At 42.0% G+C, this 19,848-nt stretch overlaps 2 protein-coding genes across 3 annotated transcripts; one reads left to right on the top strand and one right to left on the bottom strand.

Moving 5' to 3' along the window:
• The first annotated feature begins 1,272 nt into the window (after nt 1–1,272).
• chadlb (chondroadherin-like b) lies at nt 1,273–5,763 on the top strand. The gene is made up of 10 exons (XM_073490400.1): nt 1,273–1,449; nt 1,540–1,734; nt 1,998–2,153; nt 2,272–2,417; nt 3,208–3,489; nt 3,575–3,794; nt 3,986–4,259; nt 4,335–4,747; nt 4,863–5,029; nt 5,460–5,763. Exons 1-10 carry the CDS (start codon nt 1,273–1,275, stop codon nt 5,761–5,763), a joined length of 2,334 nt encoding a protein of 777 aa, XP_073346501.1.
• A 534-nt stretch (nt 5,764–6,297) lies between these two features.
• l3mbtl2 (L3MBTL histone methyl-lysine binding protein 2) lies at nt 6,298–18,839 on the bottom strand. Of its 2 annotated transcripts, XM_073488939.1 has the most exons (18): nt 18,825–18,839; nt 17,758–18,182; nt 17,521–17,608; nt 17,160–17,293; nt 12,417–12,492; nt 12,222–12,301; nt 11,818–11,935; nt 11,253–11,387; nt 10,963–11,051; nt 10,590–10,836; nt 10,398–10,453; nt 10,212–10,316; nt 9,923–10,070; nt 9,163–9,245; nt 8,739–8,973; nt 8,499–8,561; nt 8,231–8,395; nt 6,298–8,142 (listed from the first exon to the last, which is right to left on the bottom strand). In XM_073488939.1, exons 2-18 carry the CDS (start codon nt 18,103–18,105, stop codon nt 7,730–7,732), a joined length of 2,583 nt encoding a protein of 860 aa, XP_073345040.1. In that variant the 5' UTR covers nt 18,106–18,182; nt 18,825–18,839; the 3' UTR covers nt 6,298–7,729. The 2 variants fall into 2 exon arrangements, with proteins under 2 accessions (XP_073345040.1, XP_073345041.1); XM_073488940.1 differs by lacking the exons at nt 17,160–17,293; nt 17,521–17,608; nt 17,758–18,182; nt 18,825–18,839 and adding an exon at nt 14,322–14,734 and having other exon boundaries at nt 10,398–10,456.
• Nucleotides 18,840–19,848: the final 1,009 nt, after the last annotated feature.

The raw sequence follows: 19,848 nt of genomic DNA, 5'->3' as shown, positions 1-19,848 counted from the left end.
GAACACCCCTCCAAGAGCCCGTGTTTGGTATATCCACTCTGGGCTACTGTAGAAATACGGCGGACTCCGTGAAGGAGGACCTGCTCTTTCTGTAGATATAAAAGACTCATTCTAAGATAACGAAAACACCACGCCTCTTTGTTTCAGGTGATTATACACTTATGAAAACACAATTATGAATATTATACTCTATTTGACCCTAAATCCACCTTAATAATACACACTGGACCTTTAACTAAAGCATATATAAAAAGTTTCCCTCTAAAATGCAGTGGAGTACTGTGGAAGTCTAAAGAAACACAAACTGTAAATACTCAAGTAACAAGTACCTTGAAATTGTATTTACCTTTAGTACTTGAGCAGATGTACTTAGTTACTTTCCACTTGACCAAATGCAAAATAGTGGCTCTGAGCAAGAGAAGATCTGGGGTCCTAGCACATGTGGCGCACCTGCCCTATAACATTAAACTAATTTATATAACTATAACTAAATTATATGAATAGCCTGGATTATTATTACAGACTTGCAGATTATGGAGGTTTTACAGTGGGTTTGTACAAGAGCTAATCATTAGGGAAGTAATCATTTAATCCTCAAACTCTTTATTTCTAACAAGCTCCACACGGTTACAGGTGTGAAACACTACACAGTTCAGCAGAGAGCACAAGAGTGAATGATGAATGATGTCGATTCAGTGTTTCTTCTGTAGACACTGCCATGGCCAAATAAGCTGAATAAACTGTGAGTGAGCAAATGAATGAAGAATGAATGGTTAAGTGTTGTTTCTGTTTGGGTATGCCTTTATTTTATGTGTCCCTGCATGGCCAACACTCAAAAAAACTTGCCTAGAACATTTACTTAATAACGGAAATTTTCCATCTAATTCTATTACATAAGTTCAATGTAAATGGTCATATTTAATCCAAAGTTTTAGTTTTAGTTATACGTAAACCTGGTTCTGTTTATTCCATTATTATATAAAGTTAAGGGGATCTTCAACATTAACATATTGTGTTTTTCAAGTGTTTATTATTCAAGTATTATACATAAAAGTAAAGCAATTCAAATTGGTTGTTGTCTATGTAATAAATCACAGTCACATCTAGTTATTTAATTTACATTGACTCAACATGATTGAAAAACTTTACATTAAATGTGACCCTTTACATTGAACCGATGTTATAGTATTAGATGGAAAATGTAATAACTTAAAGTCACTGTTTTAGGTTAAAAAACTATAGTGTGAATGAAGTAATTATTGTTCCTCTCAGATGTACTCCCAGCTCTGTCCTGGCACCCTCTGGGTCCTGCTGCCCGCCCTGCTGCTTCTCTGCATCCCTGCTGCACACACAGCAAAATGCCCACAGCAGTGCATCTGCGACCAGATCCAGCTCACTGTGACCTGCGTCAGCAAGAACCTCACCCAAGTTCCACCCACTGTTGACGAGGTCTTTTACTCACACAAGTATACATCCATTTCCATAATATATTTAGTTCCCATCTTGTTCCGTCTGATAAGTAACCCCCTTTCTTTATAGATCACGGTGAAATTAGATCTTCGAGGCAACGACATCCAGGAACTTCCCACCGGGGCTTTCAAACACACTCCCTACCTGACTCACCTGTCGCTGCAGCGCTGCAACATCCGCAGGGTGAAGGAGGGGGCTTTCCGCGGCCTCGGTCGCCTGGTCTTCCTCAACCTGGCCAACAACAACATTGAGATCCTCTACCAGGTTGTAACACACACACACACACACACACACACACACACACACACACACACACACACACACACACACATACACATAATAAATTTGGAATTTCTAGAGGCAATGTATCAGATTACATGCAGCTTCCTCTGGAGCCACAAAAGGCTTCATACTACTCACAGATATGCAGCAATTCTCCCCAACACCTGTAAACACACTTGTTACCCTTTAACTAGAAGTCTCCAGTAGCCTCCTTATTAAACCAAACTCTGTCCTCCTTCGTCCAGGAGTCATTCGACGGACTGTCCTCGCTGAAGCAGCTCATGCTTGACCGTAACCGTGTGGAAGAGATCCAGCCCGGGGCGTTCTCTCAGCTCGGCTTTCTCAACCTGCTCTCCCTCACACATAACCAGCTGGTCTACATCCCCAACATGGCCTTTCAGGTAAAACCTACACACAAGTCTTCAAAATGACAAACTGAATAGATGGTTTAGAAAGAAATGCAGAAATGTCTCCTGGTGTTGGAACATTCATTAAACAGGCGACCTCTTCTCCTTCCAGGGCTTGCAGAACATCAAATGGCTTCGTCTCAGTCACAACTCTCTGAACTACCTGGACACTGAGGCCTTCGCTGGTCTGTTCACGCTCACACGTCTCAGTCTGGACCACAACGAGCTGCAGTTCTACCCCTCTGAGACCATGACCAGGTGGGCTATTTGGCATACCATTATTTAGGTTTGAGTGTTCTGCTGCAGAGCTATACAGAACTCTCATGTGGACGGTAAATCTACTTTAGGAAACTATTGCTAATGAGCAATTCCTACTATTTTAACAAAGTTAAATAATTACTGTTGTGGGTAATTACTACTTTTGATAGGCTACCATGAACATACAAGTGTCTACAGCCATGCCAGCAGCTCTGTAAGCTGTTGAGCTAAATTCTAACGTCAGCATGCTAACATACTAATATTGACAATCCTAACATCTTGATGTTTAGCAGCTATGTTTGCCATGTTCACCATCTTAGTTTAGTCTTAGCATGCTAACATTAGCTAATTTGCACTAATTACAAAGTAAAGCTGAGGCTGATGGGAATGTCATTGGTTCTGTGTGGTCATAAACCAAAGTATTGGACAAATGAAAACTTTGACTTAATGATAATATTAGATAAAAAATCAGGAGTTATTAGGTTTCTTCCTGAATATCTGTGACATGGCAAACAATCCAAAATTCAAATCCCAAAACAAATGTTAGCCTCTTAGTAGCGCTACAGGGAAGTCAGGGTATTACCAAAGTTAGCAGGATTCCTTCTCTTGGAGTGGAAATATATGGACCAAAGAAGACTAACGACCGGACACTGCCACCTAGATCCTCGCTGCTAGCATGGCTACAAAACCTTTGTTAAATCTCACAGTTGCCTGGTATCTTGGTAGAAATGACTAATAAATCCTGAAATTCCCATCCTGATTATCCTCACTTCTCCCTCTCTGTATCCAGGCTGCCAGAGGTGACCCGTCTTGATCTGAGCTACAACCCAATGACCTACCTTGGCGAGGAGGTGGTGTCCATGGCCAAACTGACCCACCTCTTCCTGGACCACATGTCCCTACAGGACATGGCCAACACAGCTGTATCCAAATCCCCCAGCCTCATCCACCTGGACATCAGCTACAACCAGCTGCGTGTCATCCAGCCCTTCTCTGAAGGTTCACCCAACCTGGCACGCGTCAACCTGGCTGGGAACCCCATCTACTGCAACTGCTACCTGCGTCCACTCAGGTACAGCAGACCTTTGTCACCACAGTGCTTCAATTCCATCAATCAAAATGTATAAATCCTCTTTTTGATGACCTCGTCACCACAGGGAGTGGGCAATCCGAAACAAGGTGAAGCTGATGGGGACATGTGGAGGACCGGCCCATCTGTCAGGAGAGAACCTGGAAGCCGTTTACCCTCCTGAGATGCGTTGTCAGAGCCAGGAAGCCATGTTGAAGGCAGAGTTCGAGGAGGCGACCAGGATCACACCACCACCCACTCAGGAACCAGAGAACAAGGTCAAGTGTCCGGCCAACTGTGCCTGCGAGGTGAGTGGGGCTTATGGGGTGTCGGATTCCAGAGAGGAGGAGAGGAGAGTTTTGTGATTTACCTTTGTAGCATACTGACACATATCTCTAATCTACTTCTACTTCTTTTGGATAACTGCAAGTTTCAAAATAAAATGATTTGCGCCGACACTCTTCTTTGTCCCCTCTGTCCATCGTCTCCCTGTCTTCAGGCTGAGACACACCACTCCTCGTGTGAGAACCGCGGTCACACCAAAGTTCCTCGGGGTTTCTCTCCGAGCACGCGTCTCCTCGACCTGCGTGGCAACCAGTTCCACTACATCCCTAGCAACAGCTTCCCCGGTGTTGCCCAGGTGGTGTCCCTACATCTGCAGCGCTGCAAGATTGTGGAGGTGGAGGGTGGAGCTTTCAGTGGAATGAAGGGACTGATCTACCTGTATCTGTCGGAGAACGACCTCACTTCCCTCAGCCCTGACGCCTTTAAAGGTCTTTTAAATGTATCATTAAATAGTAGAAAAGGCTTTATTCATTACTCTGACTTTAAATAATATGAAATTACAGGTCTCCCTCAGCTGACTTACCTCCACCTGGAGAAGAACCGCTTCACCAGTTTCCCCAGAGGAGCCTTCAAGCTGGTGCCCAGCCTGCTCGCGCTTCACCTGGAAAACAACGCCATCACCAAGCTGGAGCCGGACATCTTGACTGGAGCCGAGGGCCTCAGAGCCCTCTACCTCACTGGGAATGCCATCGATCACGTGTCACCCAGGGCTCTGGAGCAGGCCAGTGACCTCGATACGCTCCACCTGGGAGGAAACAAGTTGACAGAGGTGCCCACTGAAGCGCTGAGCAGGGCGGGAAACCTCAGAGACCTGAGGCTGTCTGGGAATTCAATTCGCTGGGTGGGGCCGAATGCTTTTCGAACACTGGAGAGGTCACTGAAGGAGCTGTATCTGGATAACATGGGGCTGGAGAAGGTGAGTGGGCTATGGCAACCTAAACCTTTCTCTTCATTTATCTCTAACCTGCCCTTGTGTTAGACCTTCATCGGGTTATTTAACAATTTTTTTAATGTGATATCTCATACTCTAGATGTCACAGAACTCCCTGGCAGGTCTGGGCTCCGGGTTGAGAAGTCTCTTCCTGGAGGGCAACCAGCTGGAGGAGGTGCCTAACCTCCACCCTCTCACTTCTTTGGAGGTCATCAACCTGGCTGACAACCCTCTGATGTGTGACTGCCCTCTGCTGCCACTACGCTTGTAAGACAATCACAGCACCTTAGTATAGTCAGAAATTATGAGTTTTTTTTTCTTTTTCTTTTTAAAGTTCTTTCAGAATTCCTTTTAAGACCTACTAATCATATATTACACCAAATAACCTTAAAGGAGGTTGTTTTTGGGAAGTAATTTTAAATTGAAGAGAAAAATCTTCATTGATTGATTTTCATGCTTAAACAAACTAACTGATCAAACTGTCTTTCTGCCACCTTTGGAGCTTCCAACAGTGTTCTGAGGTCACAAAATTACCTTTCTGAGTTTCTGAATTTCTTTTCCAAAACTGAGTGCACCTTTAAATACAGTGGGAAAACTTGTTTACACTTTTTTAGCTATGCCCTTGTTATATTTAGCTACTAGTAATTCAGTCATTCCTCATTTCACTTCCTAATGGTTTATTTTTCTTTCCATCTAGGTGGATTGAGAAAGTCAACCTGAAGGTACGAGCCACCTGTGCCAATCCCCCTGAGTTGAGGGGTCGCAAAGTCAAGGACGTCCACGTCTTCAAAGCCTGTCCCGGGGGCGAGAACCTCCCCTCCGCCCCTACCGTCACCCCAAAGCCTGCCAAGGCACCCAAGGCAACCAAACCCAAACCAATGCACCTCAACAGCCTTCGGCAAGTCAAAATGCTCAAAGCCAAATCCAAACTTCGCAAAAGTCCCAACACAAAACCAGCAGCAGCAGCCAAGAAAACCACCAAAATACGCAGTATGGCCTGAACCTGCTGCCTTTTGTACTGACGATTTGAGTCCACAGCTTACAGTAAACTGGCAACTGTTAAAGATTTGGAGGTTAAACGATGGATTCAACTCTCAAAAACTGTAACCTCTGCTGACAGTGGAAGCTTTAGCTGCTGAGGCTGTTTCACATCTCCTGCCAGTCAGTTTCCCATAGACAGTTTTTTTTTTGCAATATTTCATTTTTGCTGTTTAATCAATAGTGTTGAAAAAGGTCAAAAAAATATTTTTCCCATCATCCAGGGAGTGTACTCTGAGCACAGATGGTCTTTGTCATCACCGCCCTGCTTCACATTCAGAGCATTAGATACACATTCCCAGATCCTCAAGCTCCTGAGCAGCTCTGTTGGACATTTTAGCATCTTGAAGGCAAAACATGAAGTGACTGTCATTTGCTCAAAAATTATACAATCTTTGGCTTTAAGCTAGTTATCCTTAACCACTACAGCACAATTGCAGAATGTACCAAACTCTGATGCCCATTTGTAAAGTCCCATTTGTAAAGATAGACTGAGACAACATTCAAGTCTTTTTTAATCAATGATTTCATATTTACAAAAAAGAACACATCTGGATACAAAACAGGAAAAAATAAAACTTTACAACAAATATTTGTGTTGTGTCAACCCAGAATGATCTAACACTTCAAGTCATTTTTACAGGTTTGATATTACACTCAGAACGATGCACAAATATAATTGGCTGCGGTCGAACAGTTAGAAAGTTCCTTAACTGTGATGGACAGTCATGGATGTGAAGAAGAATTTATACAAACTATAGACAACTGTGGTGCTAAGAGAATCTGATTGCATTCACCAGGGATGCAAGGAGTTGTGGGATGGCATTATCTCCTTTACTTTTGTACAGGATGGTCCAGTGTATCTTATGCTTAGGCAAATAAGAATAATTGAAGCACCTTTCCTTAGCATTAAGAGAATCTGACCAGCTCTTATCATGGATGCCACTTAGATACTTCCAGGTCATTTCACTCAGTTGGGAACCTTCATAAGTAAAAAAAAAACTATTCAACCGTAGTCACTGTGTGATGGAACTTAAAGACATGAAGAAAGTGAGGTAGTTTTGAAATTGGCTAAGTGAGTCCTTGTGAAGCATGTCAGTAATATAGATGTATATAAAGTATTTTAAGTTATGACCCTTAAGATTTTCATGACATTAAATCCCGCTTTTAGTACTATTTATGGTCAGTTTTTCAGCAATAATTACTCAAGAACTTACATTCTGCAATTTCCGCAACTTCTCCATTTAGTAGTTACTATTGATGTGGCCATCGTCGTCTGCCATTCCTGCTCTGGATTCCAAAAGCCAATGTAATGCTGCATTCCAGACAAATCGAAACTTAAAAATTTCCAGCCTCTTTATAGGAAAAGTAGAACACCACTCAAAGTCTGAAATCCTACTGTATTTGTAGACTACAGTATTTGTAAAACGCTAGTGAATTAAATGTTTAGATAGGTTTCCAAGTATTAAAGTGCTGTAAATTAAAATATTTAATGGCGTCTGTTAACTCATGTGCTGGAAGTTTCAACCAGGACATTTAGACCTCCGATGCTGTCTGGAACACAGCATTAGACCAAGAGATTCACAGCACAAATGTTCATGTAATCCAGTACAACTGTTTATAACTGTATTTCATTGATATGACATATATGATTTATTAAACTGTGAGGGTTTAATGCTCAGTCTCCCATCGCCGTATCAGAACTGGATTAAATCAAGTAGTTTGTTTCATCGCCCCCCAAAAGCATGCGACCTGCACACTTGCTGTTACCACATGCATCTGCAAATCAACCAGGACTGAAATCTTAAGGATCATAACTTTTAAACCAACAGAGATTCAAAGGTGCACTCTCCCTACTGATGCTTTACTGTACATTTATTTATATGTCAGCATGACTTTGTCTGTGTTTTTTCTTCACCAGACTGGCTTTTATTTTACTGTAGCCTCTCCTGTTGTGTCCTGTTCTGTATTGCTCTCTGAGATTTCCTCCATGGCGCTGTCATCTCCTCTGCTGCCCTCCTCTTCATCCAGTTTTTGACTCGTCTCTACATCACTGCTTTTCTTTTTACTCTGCTCCATGTTGCTTTCACCAGTAGGGTTCTCTTCCCATAATGCCCACTCTTCACTTCTTCCTGCAGCAGTTTCTTTCCGCTCCATATTTTCCTGTGCTGCATTTTCCAAACTGCTCTCCTGTGATGCCGGATGTAGTCCTGACTTAATCTGCTCACCTCCCTCCTCCTGTTTAATTATATCCAGAGAGACTTGTTGGGGTTGGTCTGGAGGATCGATGGGCGTCTCCATCTCCATTTCCACCTCTTCCACTTTCACCTGCACTGGAAAGACTACAGAGACAGAATAAGCAAATTAGCAAAAATGTCTCACAAATATGAGAAAAGGTGAACAGCATGTTGCTGAAGTTTTTCTACTTACTCTCCTGCTCCTCTGGCTCAGGCTTGGGCTCGATGAGAGGCACTTCTGTAGGCAGACTTTGACTTTCTGGACCTTGAGGACCATCAGTTTCAGTGGCCTCAGGCTGCTGACCAGTGTCATCTTTAGCTTGTTCCTGAGAAAGCCTCTTTTTTGCATTCTTCCTTCCTACAGAAAGCAAAAACAAGGAGGTGAAAGAAGTGTTCTCCCACTGTCAGATGTATGAGAACACTAAATGTGATGGCTAAACTGGTTTGGAGTCAAAACTTACTCTTTTTTCCAAATACACCGGGCTTGCGGTGCTTGTGTGTTGCCTGGTTTTCGGTTAAATCAACTGGAAGACAGAATTGCAAACTTGTTAAGGGTAGAGGGGATACTTTTCTCCCTCATTTGGTCCTTAATTGAATGAATAATCCAAATACAGCTGAATCACAATTAAAATGCCTTGTTTGAACACCTCATTCAGAATGGACTTTCTGGTAATGGAGTTGCTTTTAAATAAGTTGTTTACCGAGTCCAGGAGGCAGCTGGAGTGGGTAGCCCATGAGCTCACACCAGCTGACGGGGTAGATGTCTGGTGACTGGTGGTCGATCCACTGGTCGAACTCGTCCTCCCAGCCATCGAAGTGGATGAGCAGCAGGCGGCCGACGCAGCGCTTCACTGTGGCCACACACACCAGACGTGGCTCCATCAAATCCACTGCCTCAAGCTTCATGTTGGGGGAGAAGCTGTGACCCGGGTAGTCCTGACAAAAGAGAATCAGTGGGTTCATTTGCCAAATTCACCAAATAAAAAAAAAAAACACGTACTAAAGGATTACAAGTTTCAAATTGTTAGCAGGACAAACAACTGGGTGTGATTATATTAACATGCTGCTAAACAGAGAACACAATTTCAAATGCTGCGTGAGGATTTAAAGTCCTTCACTTCTTACAGAGTTAAACAGTCGTGCCGGTGCAGCTTTAGCCTTTTTCTCATTCAGGTAGTTGTCCCAAGTGAACGTCTGAGAGTCATAACCTGCCAAAACACAAAGAAATACGCACGTATGATCATTTAAAGTAACACATTACTGTAATCACATTACATTTGTCTCTAACACAGTAGTTAGGGTTGGGCCGATGGTGTTTCTTTTCTGATGGCTGCTGTTGTGTTTCTCTCAATCATGGCGTTATTTCCGTTTTCTTAGCTTCCTCAGCATAGCTAGCCGGCTACCTTTGTTACAAGCTGCTGTGGCTGAAAACAGTGACAATAAGGTCAAGTGATGGAGATGAAGACGCTTCTAAACCTCGTATTCAATATAACAGTGCTTTTATTTGGTTGCCTGTGGCTCTAACCTCTAAGAGGATCGGAGAACGAGATCAAACATAAAGTGTGTAAAAATGTAAAACATTTCTGCTTGAGTCATGTCAAATTGATTTTCATCAGTAATGGTCATTGTTTGACGACAAATACAGCAACTCCCAGGATCTCGCACTACGTATTCTTTTGTTTTGTTTTGATTGGGACACCTTAGCGGCAGAAGTTACATCCTGTGAGTTTAACAGTATGCTGCTCGAGTTTTTTTTCTATCTTCAATGTGGCATAAACTGACAACAGCTCTCAAGAAAAGAATGGCAAAGCAAAATAGTACCAGCAGAAAGTGCCTGAGTGTGAGCTGAAGTGGAGACTGAATGAATAGGCATGTTTATATTTACCTCTAGGTACTGTAAGAGGGATGTTGTTCCTTTTACAGAAGCTTACAGGAAGGATGGCATGAGATGAGGCGTGGTAACAAAACCAGTCGGAGCCGTTGTTCGATATGGTGCCATCGATACCCACCATCAGGTAGCCGTCCAACAGCACCTGGGAGGAGTAGAGGGTGGTGCGGTCAGTATGGACTGTTTAAGATAAGGTCCAACTACATGATGTTTAACTCTGGTGCTCTGAGTGCTGTTGATGTGTTATAATTCATAAACAACTGACTGTTCAGGCCACCTGTCTTACCTTGTGTATAGTGGCCACACAGATACTTCCCAGGTTTAGAGGGTCAATGGCCTCCAGCTTCATTCCTTTCTCAAAGAAACCTCCCTCCATGTAGACAAACCTGGGCTGCAGATCACACAGTCTTCATTAAGAGTTGTGCAAAAGCGGTGCGACTACTTTTGCTTTTTGATCGGACATTCTTCTTACCTTTTTGAAGAGCAAGAATGAACTGTTCAGGTTACTTCTCGAAGCAGCTCCCGCACCTGCTATGATTTAAAAAAGAATCATTCCTTATTTTTGTTTGAGACAGGTGTGAAATGTGTTATTCACTGACACTTTCACCAACATATATCGAATGCTTTCAATTCTAAGTATGAACAAACTAAATCCTCGACTTACCAGGAGTTTTAATGTCGTGACCCACTTTGCTGGACCAGCCTATCGGGTGCAGGAGGGGACTCCACATGTGGCACCAGAAGTCAAGGATGGTGTTTTCGGGGGCTTCGCTTTGGTCTATGTACACCAGCCGCAGACGGCCGCCGATGATCTGGTCTATGGTGGCCACACGGGTGCGACTCACGTATTTGGGGTCCACCACCTCCACATACATACCTACTCTGAAAGAGGTCTTCATGCTTTCTGCCAGCTAGGAAGAGGACAGAAGGAGAGGTGGCAAAGGGATGAGATGCTGGTTGGTTTAATTTTCATTCATGTACAAGATAGATGTGTTACCATTTATTAAATCATTGTTTCAGGCAGCATCCAGGTTTACCTTTAGGTAGAAATCGACAGGGAGAGTGTTGGCCCCCACCAGCTTTTTCATCAGATACGCTTTCCAATCTGGGATGTTCTGCTTCACATCTATGAACAAACAATATGTCAGATAAAAATATATCCCATAGATGAAGGCCTGATCCAGGCCAATCAAGACATATTCTTTATTCTTCAATATCTTTTTTACCAGGACAGTAAGAGCTTGAGTTAACTGTCCTAATACCATCAGGAAGCCACCGAATCTTGTTTATTCAACTACATGAGTGTGACAATGGTCTGAGTATTCACCTTGTGGCGGCACCAGCAGCTTGCTCGTCATGGCGCACCATCCAATCGGGTTCAACTCTCCCGAAACGAGGCTGCACCAGAAGTCGTGGCTGCTGTCGTGCTCAAAGCCTTCATATCTCAACAGGACTTTGTATCCTGCACACAATGCAAGGGTCAAGTTACCATTTATGCCACTGCGTTACAAAAAATGAGCAGCCAATATATGAAGCAGTATTATCTGATTATGGATTACTTTGATTTAATATTACACTGGTACACTGGCATTGAGGTTCATCTTAGTGTGTTACTACCAGTAGTAGATCAGTGGAATAGTGTGAAACCACAGGCAGGAATGTGTACTGTATCACCTGCGTGCATGTAGGCCTATTTGCATGTATGAGATAAAAATAACAGGGGTCTACTCATAGAAAAACAGATCCACAGTGATACTAGGGCTCACAGGGAATAGATTTTCTTATATATAAGAAAATATAGGTGACAAGTGGTCAAATTCATAATCATAAAACTGATCATTCCACGGTGCTGTGGCCTGTTGAAATAGACACAGACAGACTGATGTACACACCTGCAACCTGGATGACAGTAGCGATCCAGTAGACTTTACTGGGCAGGACTGCGTTTGTGTTCAGGACCTCCACCTTCATGCCTAACATGACGTCATCCCACTGGGCACACAAGGGAGCCTGCAGGCGGGAGGTCACATGTTTCCTTACAGATCATCAGTGTTAAGTGTTCTATGTGCTCCACATTAACGTCTTCTCCAAGAATTTCAATAATTAATCTCAGCATCGCTCAGAATTTACTTTTACCGTTTACCTGATTATTGAGAAAACTGTTTACAAGGCTTTATGTGTGTGCAAGTATAAACTTCTACATAAGCTGCAGATGTCTCTATAACAACAAAAAAGCCAGAACATTTATTACGGTAAGTGAAAGTGTTTCTAATTGTATTTGGCAGACAGGACTCACATGTCTGAAGCAGGAAACTGACGCAGCCAGAGATGTTTCCTTCTCCAAGTAAGCTCCCCACTCAAAACCTGCAGCAGATCCTGCACAATACAAAGAACAGAGGAATCAGAGAGCTGAAGTAAGATTTTGTGCATTGTTTGTGTGCACCACTCATTTTCCTCAGTGCGTCTATGTGTCTGTGTTCAGTGCCCTCACCATCCGTTCCCGTTAGGCTTGCATTGACTTTGTTCACCTTGTTCAGCACTGTGGCTTTTTTCGTGGGCGGCTTTCCCTGGAGAGAAAGAGGCAGAAAGAAAGTTTGTGCAAGACATCTCATTGTCCACATTTTTGTGGTCATTTGAAGAACGTTCCAGCACATTTAGCCACATGACTATTCATTTCAAATCGTTTTCATGTACAGCAGAGTCATGAGTCAGATCCATAACTTCTCAGTAAAATCTCTGTTATGTATCCTTACATGTAAAGAGAAGTCTGGCATAGAAACACCTGTATCTGTGGTAAACAAATCTGTGCACACTAATGCTCTGACTTACATTTGGCTCAGCAGTCATAGGTGAAGAGCATTATTATGAAAGTTTATACATGGGCCGGTAGCAGCTTTAAAAAGGCAAAACAGAACATTTGTCAAAAAATCTCTTTGGGACTAAAGTCTCTTCTCTTCCTGCAACACTTCACACAGGAAAATAGGACATGGAAAAATTATTTTTGTTTCCCTTTCTTTCACATTTTTCAAGAATGTTAATGATGAATACAATCACATATTTCTCGCCTTAACATGCAGGAGACATACACCACCTAAGGCCCTTCATAGGACATTGTCAGGGCCGTCAGTGAGCAACCGTGGCTTTAGTCAGTGTGGTGTGTCCCGCACCGTTGGCATTGGACAGACCTTGTCGGCGGCTTTTTGACCGATTGGGCATGTAGAATCAGCGGCAGTCAATGGGAGTAATCACCGACAGATGGAAACAGAAAGGGAAACCCTCTTGAGCCGGTCGCTGTAGAGTCCATGATTTCACCCATTTAGCACGGCTTCTGCTTATTTTTTTCCCTCACCAATTTGCAACTTTTTATCAGACATATTCTTGATTAGAAGCGGCTATATTAGTGAGAGTGGTGTCAAAAATTACTGCTCAATCCTAACAACGATTTTTATATCAACAGAGAGGTATTTCCTTTTTCGCAGATGCAGAACATACAAAGTAGTTGGCTGTCGGCTGTAGTCTTTGCGGTGTGTTCGAGTGCAGCTTTTTGGCCTGAGAGACAAGAAACTTGAGGCAATACAACAGCCGCCTTCGTCGCAGCTAGTTCTTTGATGTCAGTTTGGTGTGTCAGGGCCTAAACACAACGGATTTCAACTATGGTTACAAATAATAAGAAATCGGAAAAGATTTAGACCAGGGCTGCAACTAATTAATCTTCGAGTGAACTTCTCAAGAAATCAATTTATCTTTCGGTCTTTGACATGTCAAGAAACAGCAAAACACTCCAATCAGATTTTAAATGTTTTCAAATTTGAATTTCATTATACATTTGTAGAGCTGAAAGTCAAAATTCTCTGATTCCAGCTTCTTAAATCTGTATATTTTCTGGCTCCTCTATAAAGTAAACTCAATAACACTGATTGACATTTATCACCATTTTCTGACATTTTTAAGACCAAACAACTGATAGATTAATCGAGAAAATAATCAACAGATGTATCAACGATGAAAATAATCATTAGTTGCGGCCCTAGACATTTGAGAAGTAAACCAGAAGCAGTAAATGTTGTCACCTTTACTATAATGTAGCTTTTAACCCAATTCATCAATAATCAAAAAGGTTGGAGATGGATTTTCTATGATCGATTGCAGGACAAGTCGACAAATTGTTTCAGATCTTTTTGTGCAATTTGTTGTGAAATAAAAACATCCTGAAAAAAAACATCATATTTAATAACAAGTAGAAAAAAATTCAAGTTCAGATAAATCATAATATGAAAAAATTTAAATTATTTTGCTTTTAAGTCCATTCGCCTTCTGGTTGCTTTACAGGTCCTGTCTCTTAAGTTGCAGAATTAGTCACATGTGTTGCCATCCTCTCTGCACCACCCTAACTTACCAGTTGGTAAAGGACACTGACGGTGTGGTCACCTGTGTCGGAGGCGTATGCGTTAATGAACTGGGTGGGGACGGCGGTGGTCTTGAGGAGGCGGCCCCGGCGCATCGGCTGGTCCGGGGAGTGGTGGTAGTAGTCGTCCGCCTCGAAGTGCTTCTGGCAGACGAAGAGCTTGTTGAGGACGTGGGGCGGAGTGTTTACATCCATGTTCAGAGCAAACAGCCATTGCTTCAGTCTCACCGGGTCGACGAGGGGAAACCGGTGAAAGACGATGCTGCGACGTTTTGAGGTGAAGCAGGCCTCAACGCAACACTTGTGCACCATTTGTGTTAGTGTCCAGACGGCAGTCTTCAGTGAACGGAAGGGGGACGAGTCAGACACATGCCCGCAGAGAGCCTCTCCGGTCGGTGCACTGATTTCAAGCACAGCGCGGTCTTCTTCTTCTTCGCCCCCCTTTTTCTGTGATGGCGTTGACAGCTTTTTTGCGAAATACTGCCACCATTTGTCCGTAATTATAAACTGCGTAAATATAAATATAGCTAAACAAAAAATGTAATTAAATCGATGCACTCAAAATCAACGTATGTTAGTGTACTTCGTAAACTGTTTCCAAACATAGCTGTTATGTCAGGTTGAATTTGGAGGAAAAGTGTAGAAAAAAGAAATTGATAGAAATTGTGCTGCCATAATTTACAGATGAATAGTCGCGTAAAAGATCATTCTAAAAATTAAGTAACCTTTTTGGCTATTTTTCAAGTTAATCAAATACCTTTGGGTGTTGGCCGATAAAACAAGTCACTTTAAAGATATAATCTTCGGTATTAGGATATTGTGATGGAAATATTTTGACATTCAAGATAAACTGATTGAAAATTGGAAATAACAGTCTAGAGGAATATATGATCCTGTCAGATAGTGTAGAGTGAGATCATTTTTGCCAAAATAAAGCTACTTGAAAGGTCCAGTGTGCACAATTTAGGGTGATCTATTTATCTAAAATCTAAAATATTCACAATTGTGTTTTTATCAGTGTATAATTACCTGAAACTAAAAATCGTTGTGTTTTGGTCACCTTAGAATGAGCCTTTTATATCTACAGAGGAAACAGGTCCTCTTCCGCGGAGTCCGCCATCTTGCACTGCCATGTTTCTACAGTAGCCCGAAGTGAATAAACCAAACACTGACCCTAGAGAGGTCCTTTCGTGTTTTAAGCAGCCACTGTAGGGGAGGCCGAGCCATGGCGTCTTTATAGATCCCACTGTTTTTCTTGCGAACGCCCACTCTACTTTTTCTCTGATTGGCTTATATTCTTACCGTGATATTCTAACCCTAACCAATCTCACACCTCCAGAGGTGGATCGGAGCCGGAGCGAAACTGTCCCCCCTCTCCACATCTGTAACTTTCACACAGATGGCGAGGCGGGGTATCAGCGCATGATTCCTGCATTGAAAGGGCAGTGTGAATGGGGCTAGTGAAGGCAACCAATCAGAGGCAGCGTATGGCGGGTCTTGGCAGGACAGTATTTAGTTGAAATCTGCAACCACACAGCAAGATGGCACTAAATCCCACACACTGGTGAAACAAAAGGAGCAGACTGGATTTCAAGGTATTAAAATTTTCAATTCCGGGGGACTTTGACCAGCACACACAAACCTGTAAGCTGATGTGACAAATCACATGAAAACAAAACCGGATAGAATAGCAGAGCTCTGTTTTTGGCTAAATATTCTTCAACAAACAATGAAGTGACAATGATCACAAAAACCACAAAAATGGCTCAACCCTTGTGCTTTTCACTACTGAAACAAGAAGTGGCAGCCCACATCCCCTTAAAGTCCTCACAATGTTTTTTTTTTGCTTTCCTTCATCACCAAATGTTCTCCATTAATCTCTGTGCTCACACCTGTCAAGTAAGATATGCTCTGCTGATTTTTGATTGCATCCAAAACTGAAACTCAATTTTTATTAAGGTCAATGCTGACACTGTTACTACTAAAAACATCAATATGATGCTGATGAAACTACATTTTGAGGAATTGAAATCCACTGTTGTTTATACTGTTAATTTGCTGACAGAGGCTGCTTACAAGAGCAAAGGTCTCAAGAACTTCTACCTGATATATAAGGCGGTGCAGAAGTTTTATAAGACCACGACAGTCTGGCCTCTGAGAGGAACAGGAACAAAAATGTCAGCGGTGCTGATAGTGAAGAGAGCAGTGAGGGTGCTTGAAGAAAATTAAGAGAGGGGCAGCCTTCTTCTGTGCCTCAAGAGGAAGGACAAGAGTTGGGAAATAAAGAACAGCTGGATGAAGACCAGTAAGGTGTCACAGAGACAACCATGTCACTGCTGCTCCATAGGTGGTACCTACTAATGACACTGTCAGTGGTCTACAAGTAGTGGTGGGATGCAGCAGACAGAATTGGTTATGCAGTTGCCGTGGCCATATACCACCTTTCTGTATATTAAATCTTTTAAAAAGCCAAGAAACTGAAAAACAACACTAAATCCGGATACTGACTTTGTCATTTAGTGTCTGGTACAGCATTAGCATGCACAGCAGTAAGAACTGACTAAACCACTGACCAAACCACAGACACAAAGGACAGGCAGGAAACCTTTTGGTGTGAATTATGTACAACAGTGCAAACTTTTGCTTCGGGAGCCATTTGAATAAAAAACAAAGCTTTGCTAGAAAACAAGTGAGCTGAAGGAACAAACACCAGCAGGTATTCATGAAAAGCCTCAACCCAAAATGTGAGATTGTGTATATGAGAAAAATGCCACATACAATAACTTCCCTGCAGACCAAATCATCATTCAGAGTTTGTTGTGGACTCACCTGCAGACGTGCCAGTATGGAGGACTTCTTTGAGTTGGATGAATAGGAACGTGCGCAGGATGTACTGCAGAAACGCTTGGACTTTGAAAAGAAGGTGCTGATATAGCCGCTGGTGCCACACATCTCACACACCACTGTAAAGAAAAGAAATAAATACATTTACACGGAAAAAAACATCATCTAACTTTATTAACAGTCCCTAGAGCTAATACAGATGTGATGTTTATCAGTTCAAGACAAAGAAGTTCAATCACTCCTTTGACTCTCCTAACAATGTTAAAATGGCATTTAAAGGAACAGACAGAAAAATGACATTTTGTCTCTTAATCCTTGTTCTCTTGTCTCCTCATTTGCTCCTAACCTGGTCGTTCTTCTCTGCTTTTTTCTACCGGCTTCACCCCTCCTCCTGTCGGGCATTCTTCATCACCTCCTCCATCAGTATCATCAAACTGAAACGGCGCCATTTTATCATGTTTCGAAGAGAGAAAACGAAGAGCAAGAATGTGACTCTGATTTTACATCACACATGCAAACAACCAAGAGACTTTGGCTTTCTCTCTGCAGTGACCTTCCCACAATCATAACTTAGCACACTTACCACGATGCGCTCTCTCGGTTCAGCTGTAATGCCCCGCCGCTGAATAGCAGGCAGGCACTTGCTACAGCCAACTCCATTGCAGGAAGAACAGTGAGGACGGACAAACACTGTTGGAACAGCTCCCGGCCTTAGCTTCGGAGTGCCTATGGATGGCCTGGGCTCAAAATACTCCTTGCCAAAATGCTCACTGCAGAGGTAAGAGTTGGGTGTGGCAACCCACTGGGTGCGGGTGCGCTGCACCTGCTTCTCCCATTTACGAAACTCCTCAGGATCCTTGGGGAATTTAAAGAGTGTCACACCATCTTCTGCAGTTTTGCCGCATCCATAGGCCACACAGTGGTACGGCATCCTGTGTTCTGCTCACAAAGGACAAAGCAGGATCTATAGCCAATGCATCCTTGCCTTTTTGAGTTGTTCTATGAGCTCTGCAAAGGAAAATGACGATTGTTTGTTACCATTAAACTTTGTAATTCTGCCACAGAAAATATATTCTGCATTTACTTTTAGGTTACACCAATTCCAGACACCAGAGATGAGAAAACAGTTGGTCATCAGGGGCAAATGAAGGCAGAGCTGGATGACAGTTTATATAATATCTATGCTGTTTCTTGGTTTAATAGGATTTAGTCTGAAATAATGCATTGCAGTTAACTGATAGCTATTTAAAACTTACATGAACAGTAACTAAGGCCTAGCTATTATATCCATATTAAAGACAAGGGTTAATCCACACCATCCCATCTGTCAACACTCTGATATAACTTGCATGAAAAAAAGTTTGTTTTTGTTATTGATATCAACAATCAAAACATGTACAATAGTCAACGAAAAGTTAATTTCTAGGCAAGACAAACGTAAACAGACCTGAACTTAAGAAGGTAAGTAAACTGAAAAAATATAAATAAGTGAACAAAAAGTGTGTCATTACCAGACCTGACGTGCTAAACATGCGTGCTCCTAACCTCACTGTTATGAGCATATTGTTCGTGCTAAAGTTAACAGGTTCATAAGAAAGCCGGTCAAAACATAAACAAAAGTGTGTCCAGCTCACATGCTACTGTACATACAAGCTAAGTGCTAACAGTGCTAATAGGACGTGTGTCCGGTTGTGCAGCTGCTATCTTCTTGTTTTTAAATTACGTGGCAATGTAAAGTGGTTAATATTAATCTGGGAACCCACTTAAATGTTTCATTCAACTGCTAAACTATAGATAAAAGTTGTTTAACGACATCTTAATGGTCCCCGGCACTGTACAGTGGTCACCTACCTTTGACGTCACCGTAGTTACTCTTTATGCACGGACAAGGCATTATGGGAGTTGGAGTTTTAGGAGAATTGGAAGGCAACACCAGTCAGTCATTTCTCTATGCTTTTCTGAAATGAATGAATGTACAACTATAAAAGTGGTAAGAAGTTGCCGATATTTACTAATAATTAAAGTAGAAGTAGTAACAGTAAGTACGATTTTAACAGTAAACGTTTAAAAGTCCAAAAAAGCAGCATTAACACTCCCTTTTTTATATATATAAAAAAACGTTTAAAACTCCAGTATGCTGTAGCGTCTTCAGTATTGTATTCATGTTTTTGTTTTGTACAATATTATCATATTTACAGACAATACACTTGCATGCTGATTTTTCTGTATATGTCTACAATATTTGTTGATAATCTGTTATCACCTTAATATTCTATTTGTGTGCTTGTGTAGTGAGCCAAAATATGCAACAACTGCATGTTATAATTTATGTTTTTGTAAAAATAATAATTTATAGTGATAAATAGTGCACTTTGATAGTGCTGCACAATTAAAGGTGTAATATGTAAGAATCTGCCACCTGTCAGATTCATACTCAAAACAAATATGGGGCAGCAAATCACCTGAGTAACCACTTACTACTGCTTAACTGTAGCTGCTGTTAGCTAGTTAGCTCAGCTCAAAAGTGGCTTTGAATCTGGGCAAGTAGTTGTAATATGGGAAAGTGCAATATCGTAATTGCAAGAAGCTACAATTTTTTGATAAAGGTAAAATGTGTGACAAAACAGCATCATAATGAGGTAGTGCTGCAGAGATTCAGCTGCAATTTTGTTCT

The sequence above is a fragment of the Pagrus major genome, chromosome 20 (genome assembly GCF_040436345.1).
Source record: "Pagrus major chromosome 20, Pma_NU_1.0".
Lineage (NCBI taxonomy): Eukaryota > Metazoa > Chordata > Actinopteri > Spariformes > Sparidae > Pagrus > Pagrus major.
Note: the sequence above shows the minus strand (reverse complement) of the source record. Positions and strands in the feature narration are given on the sequence as shown.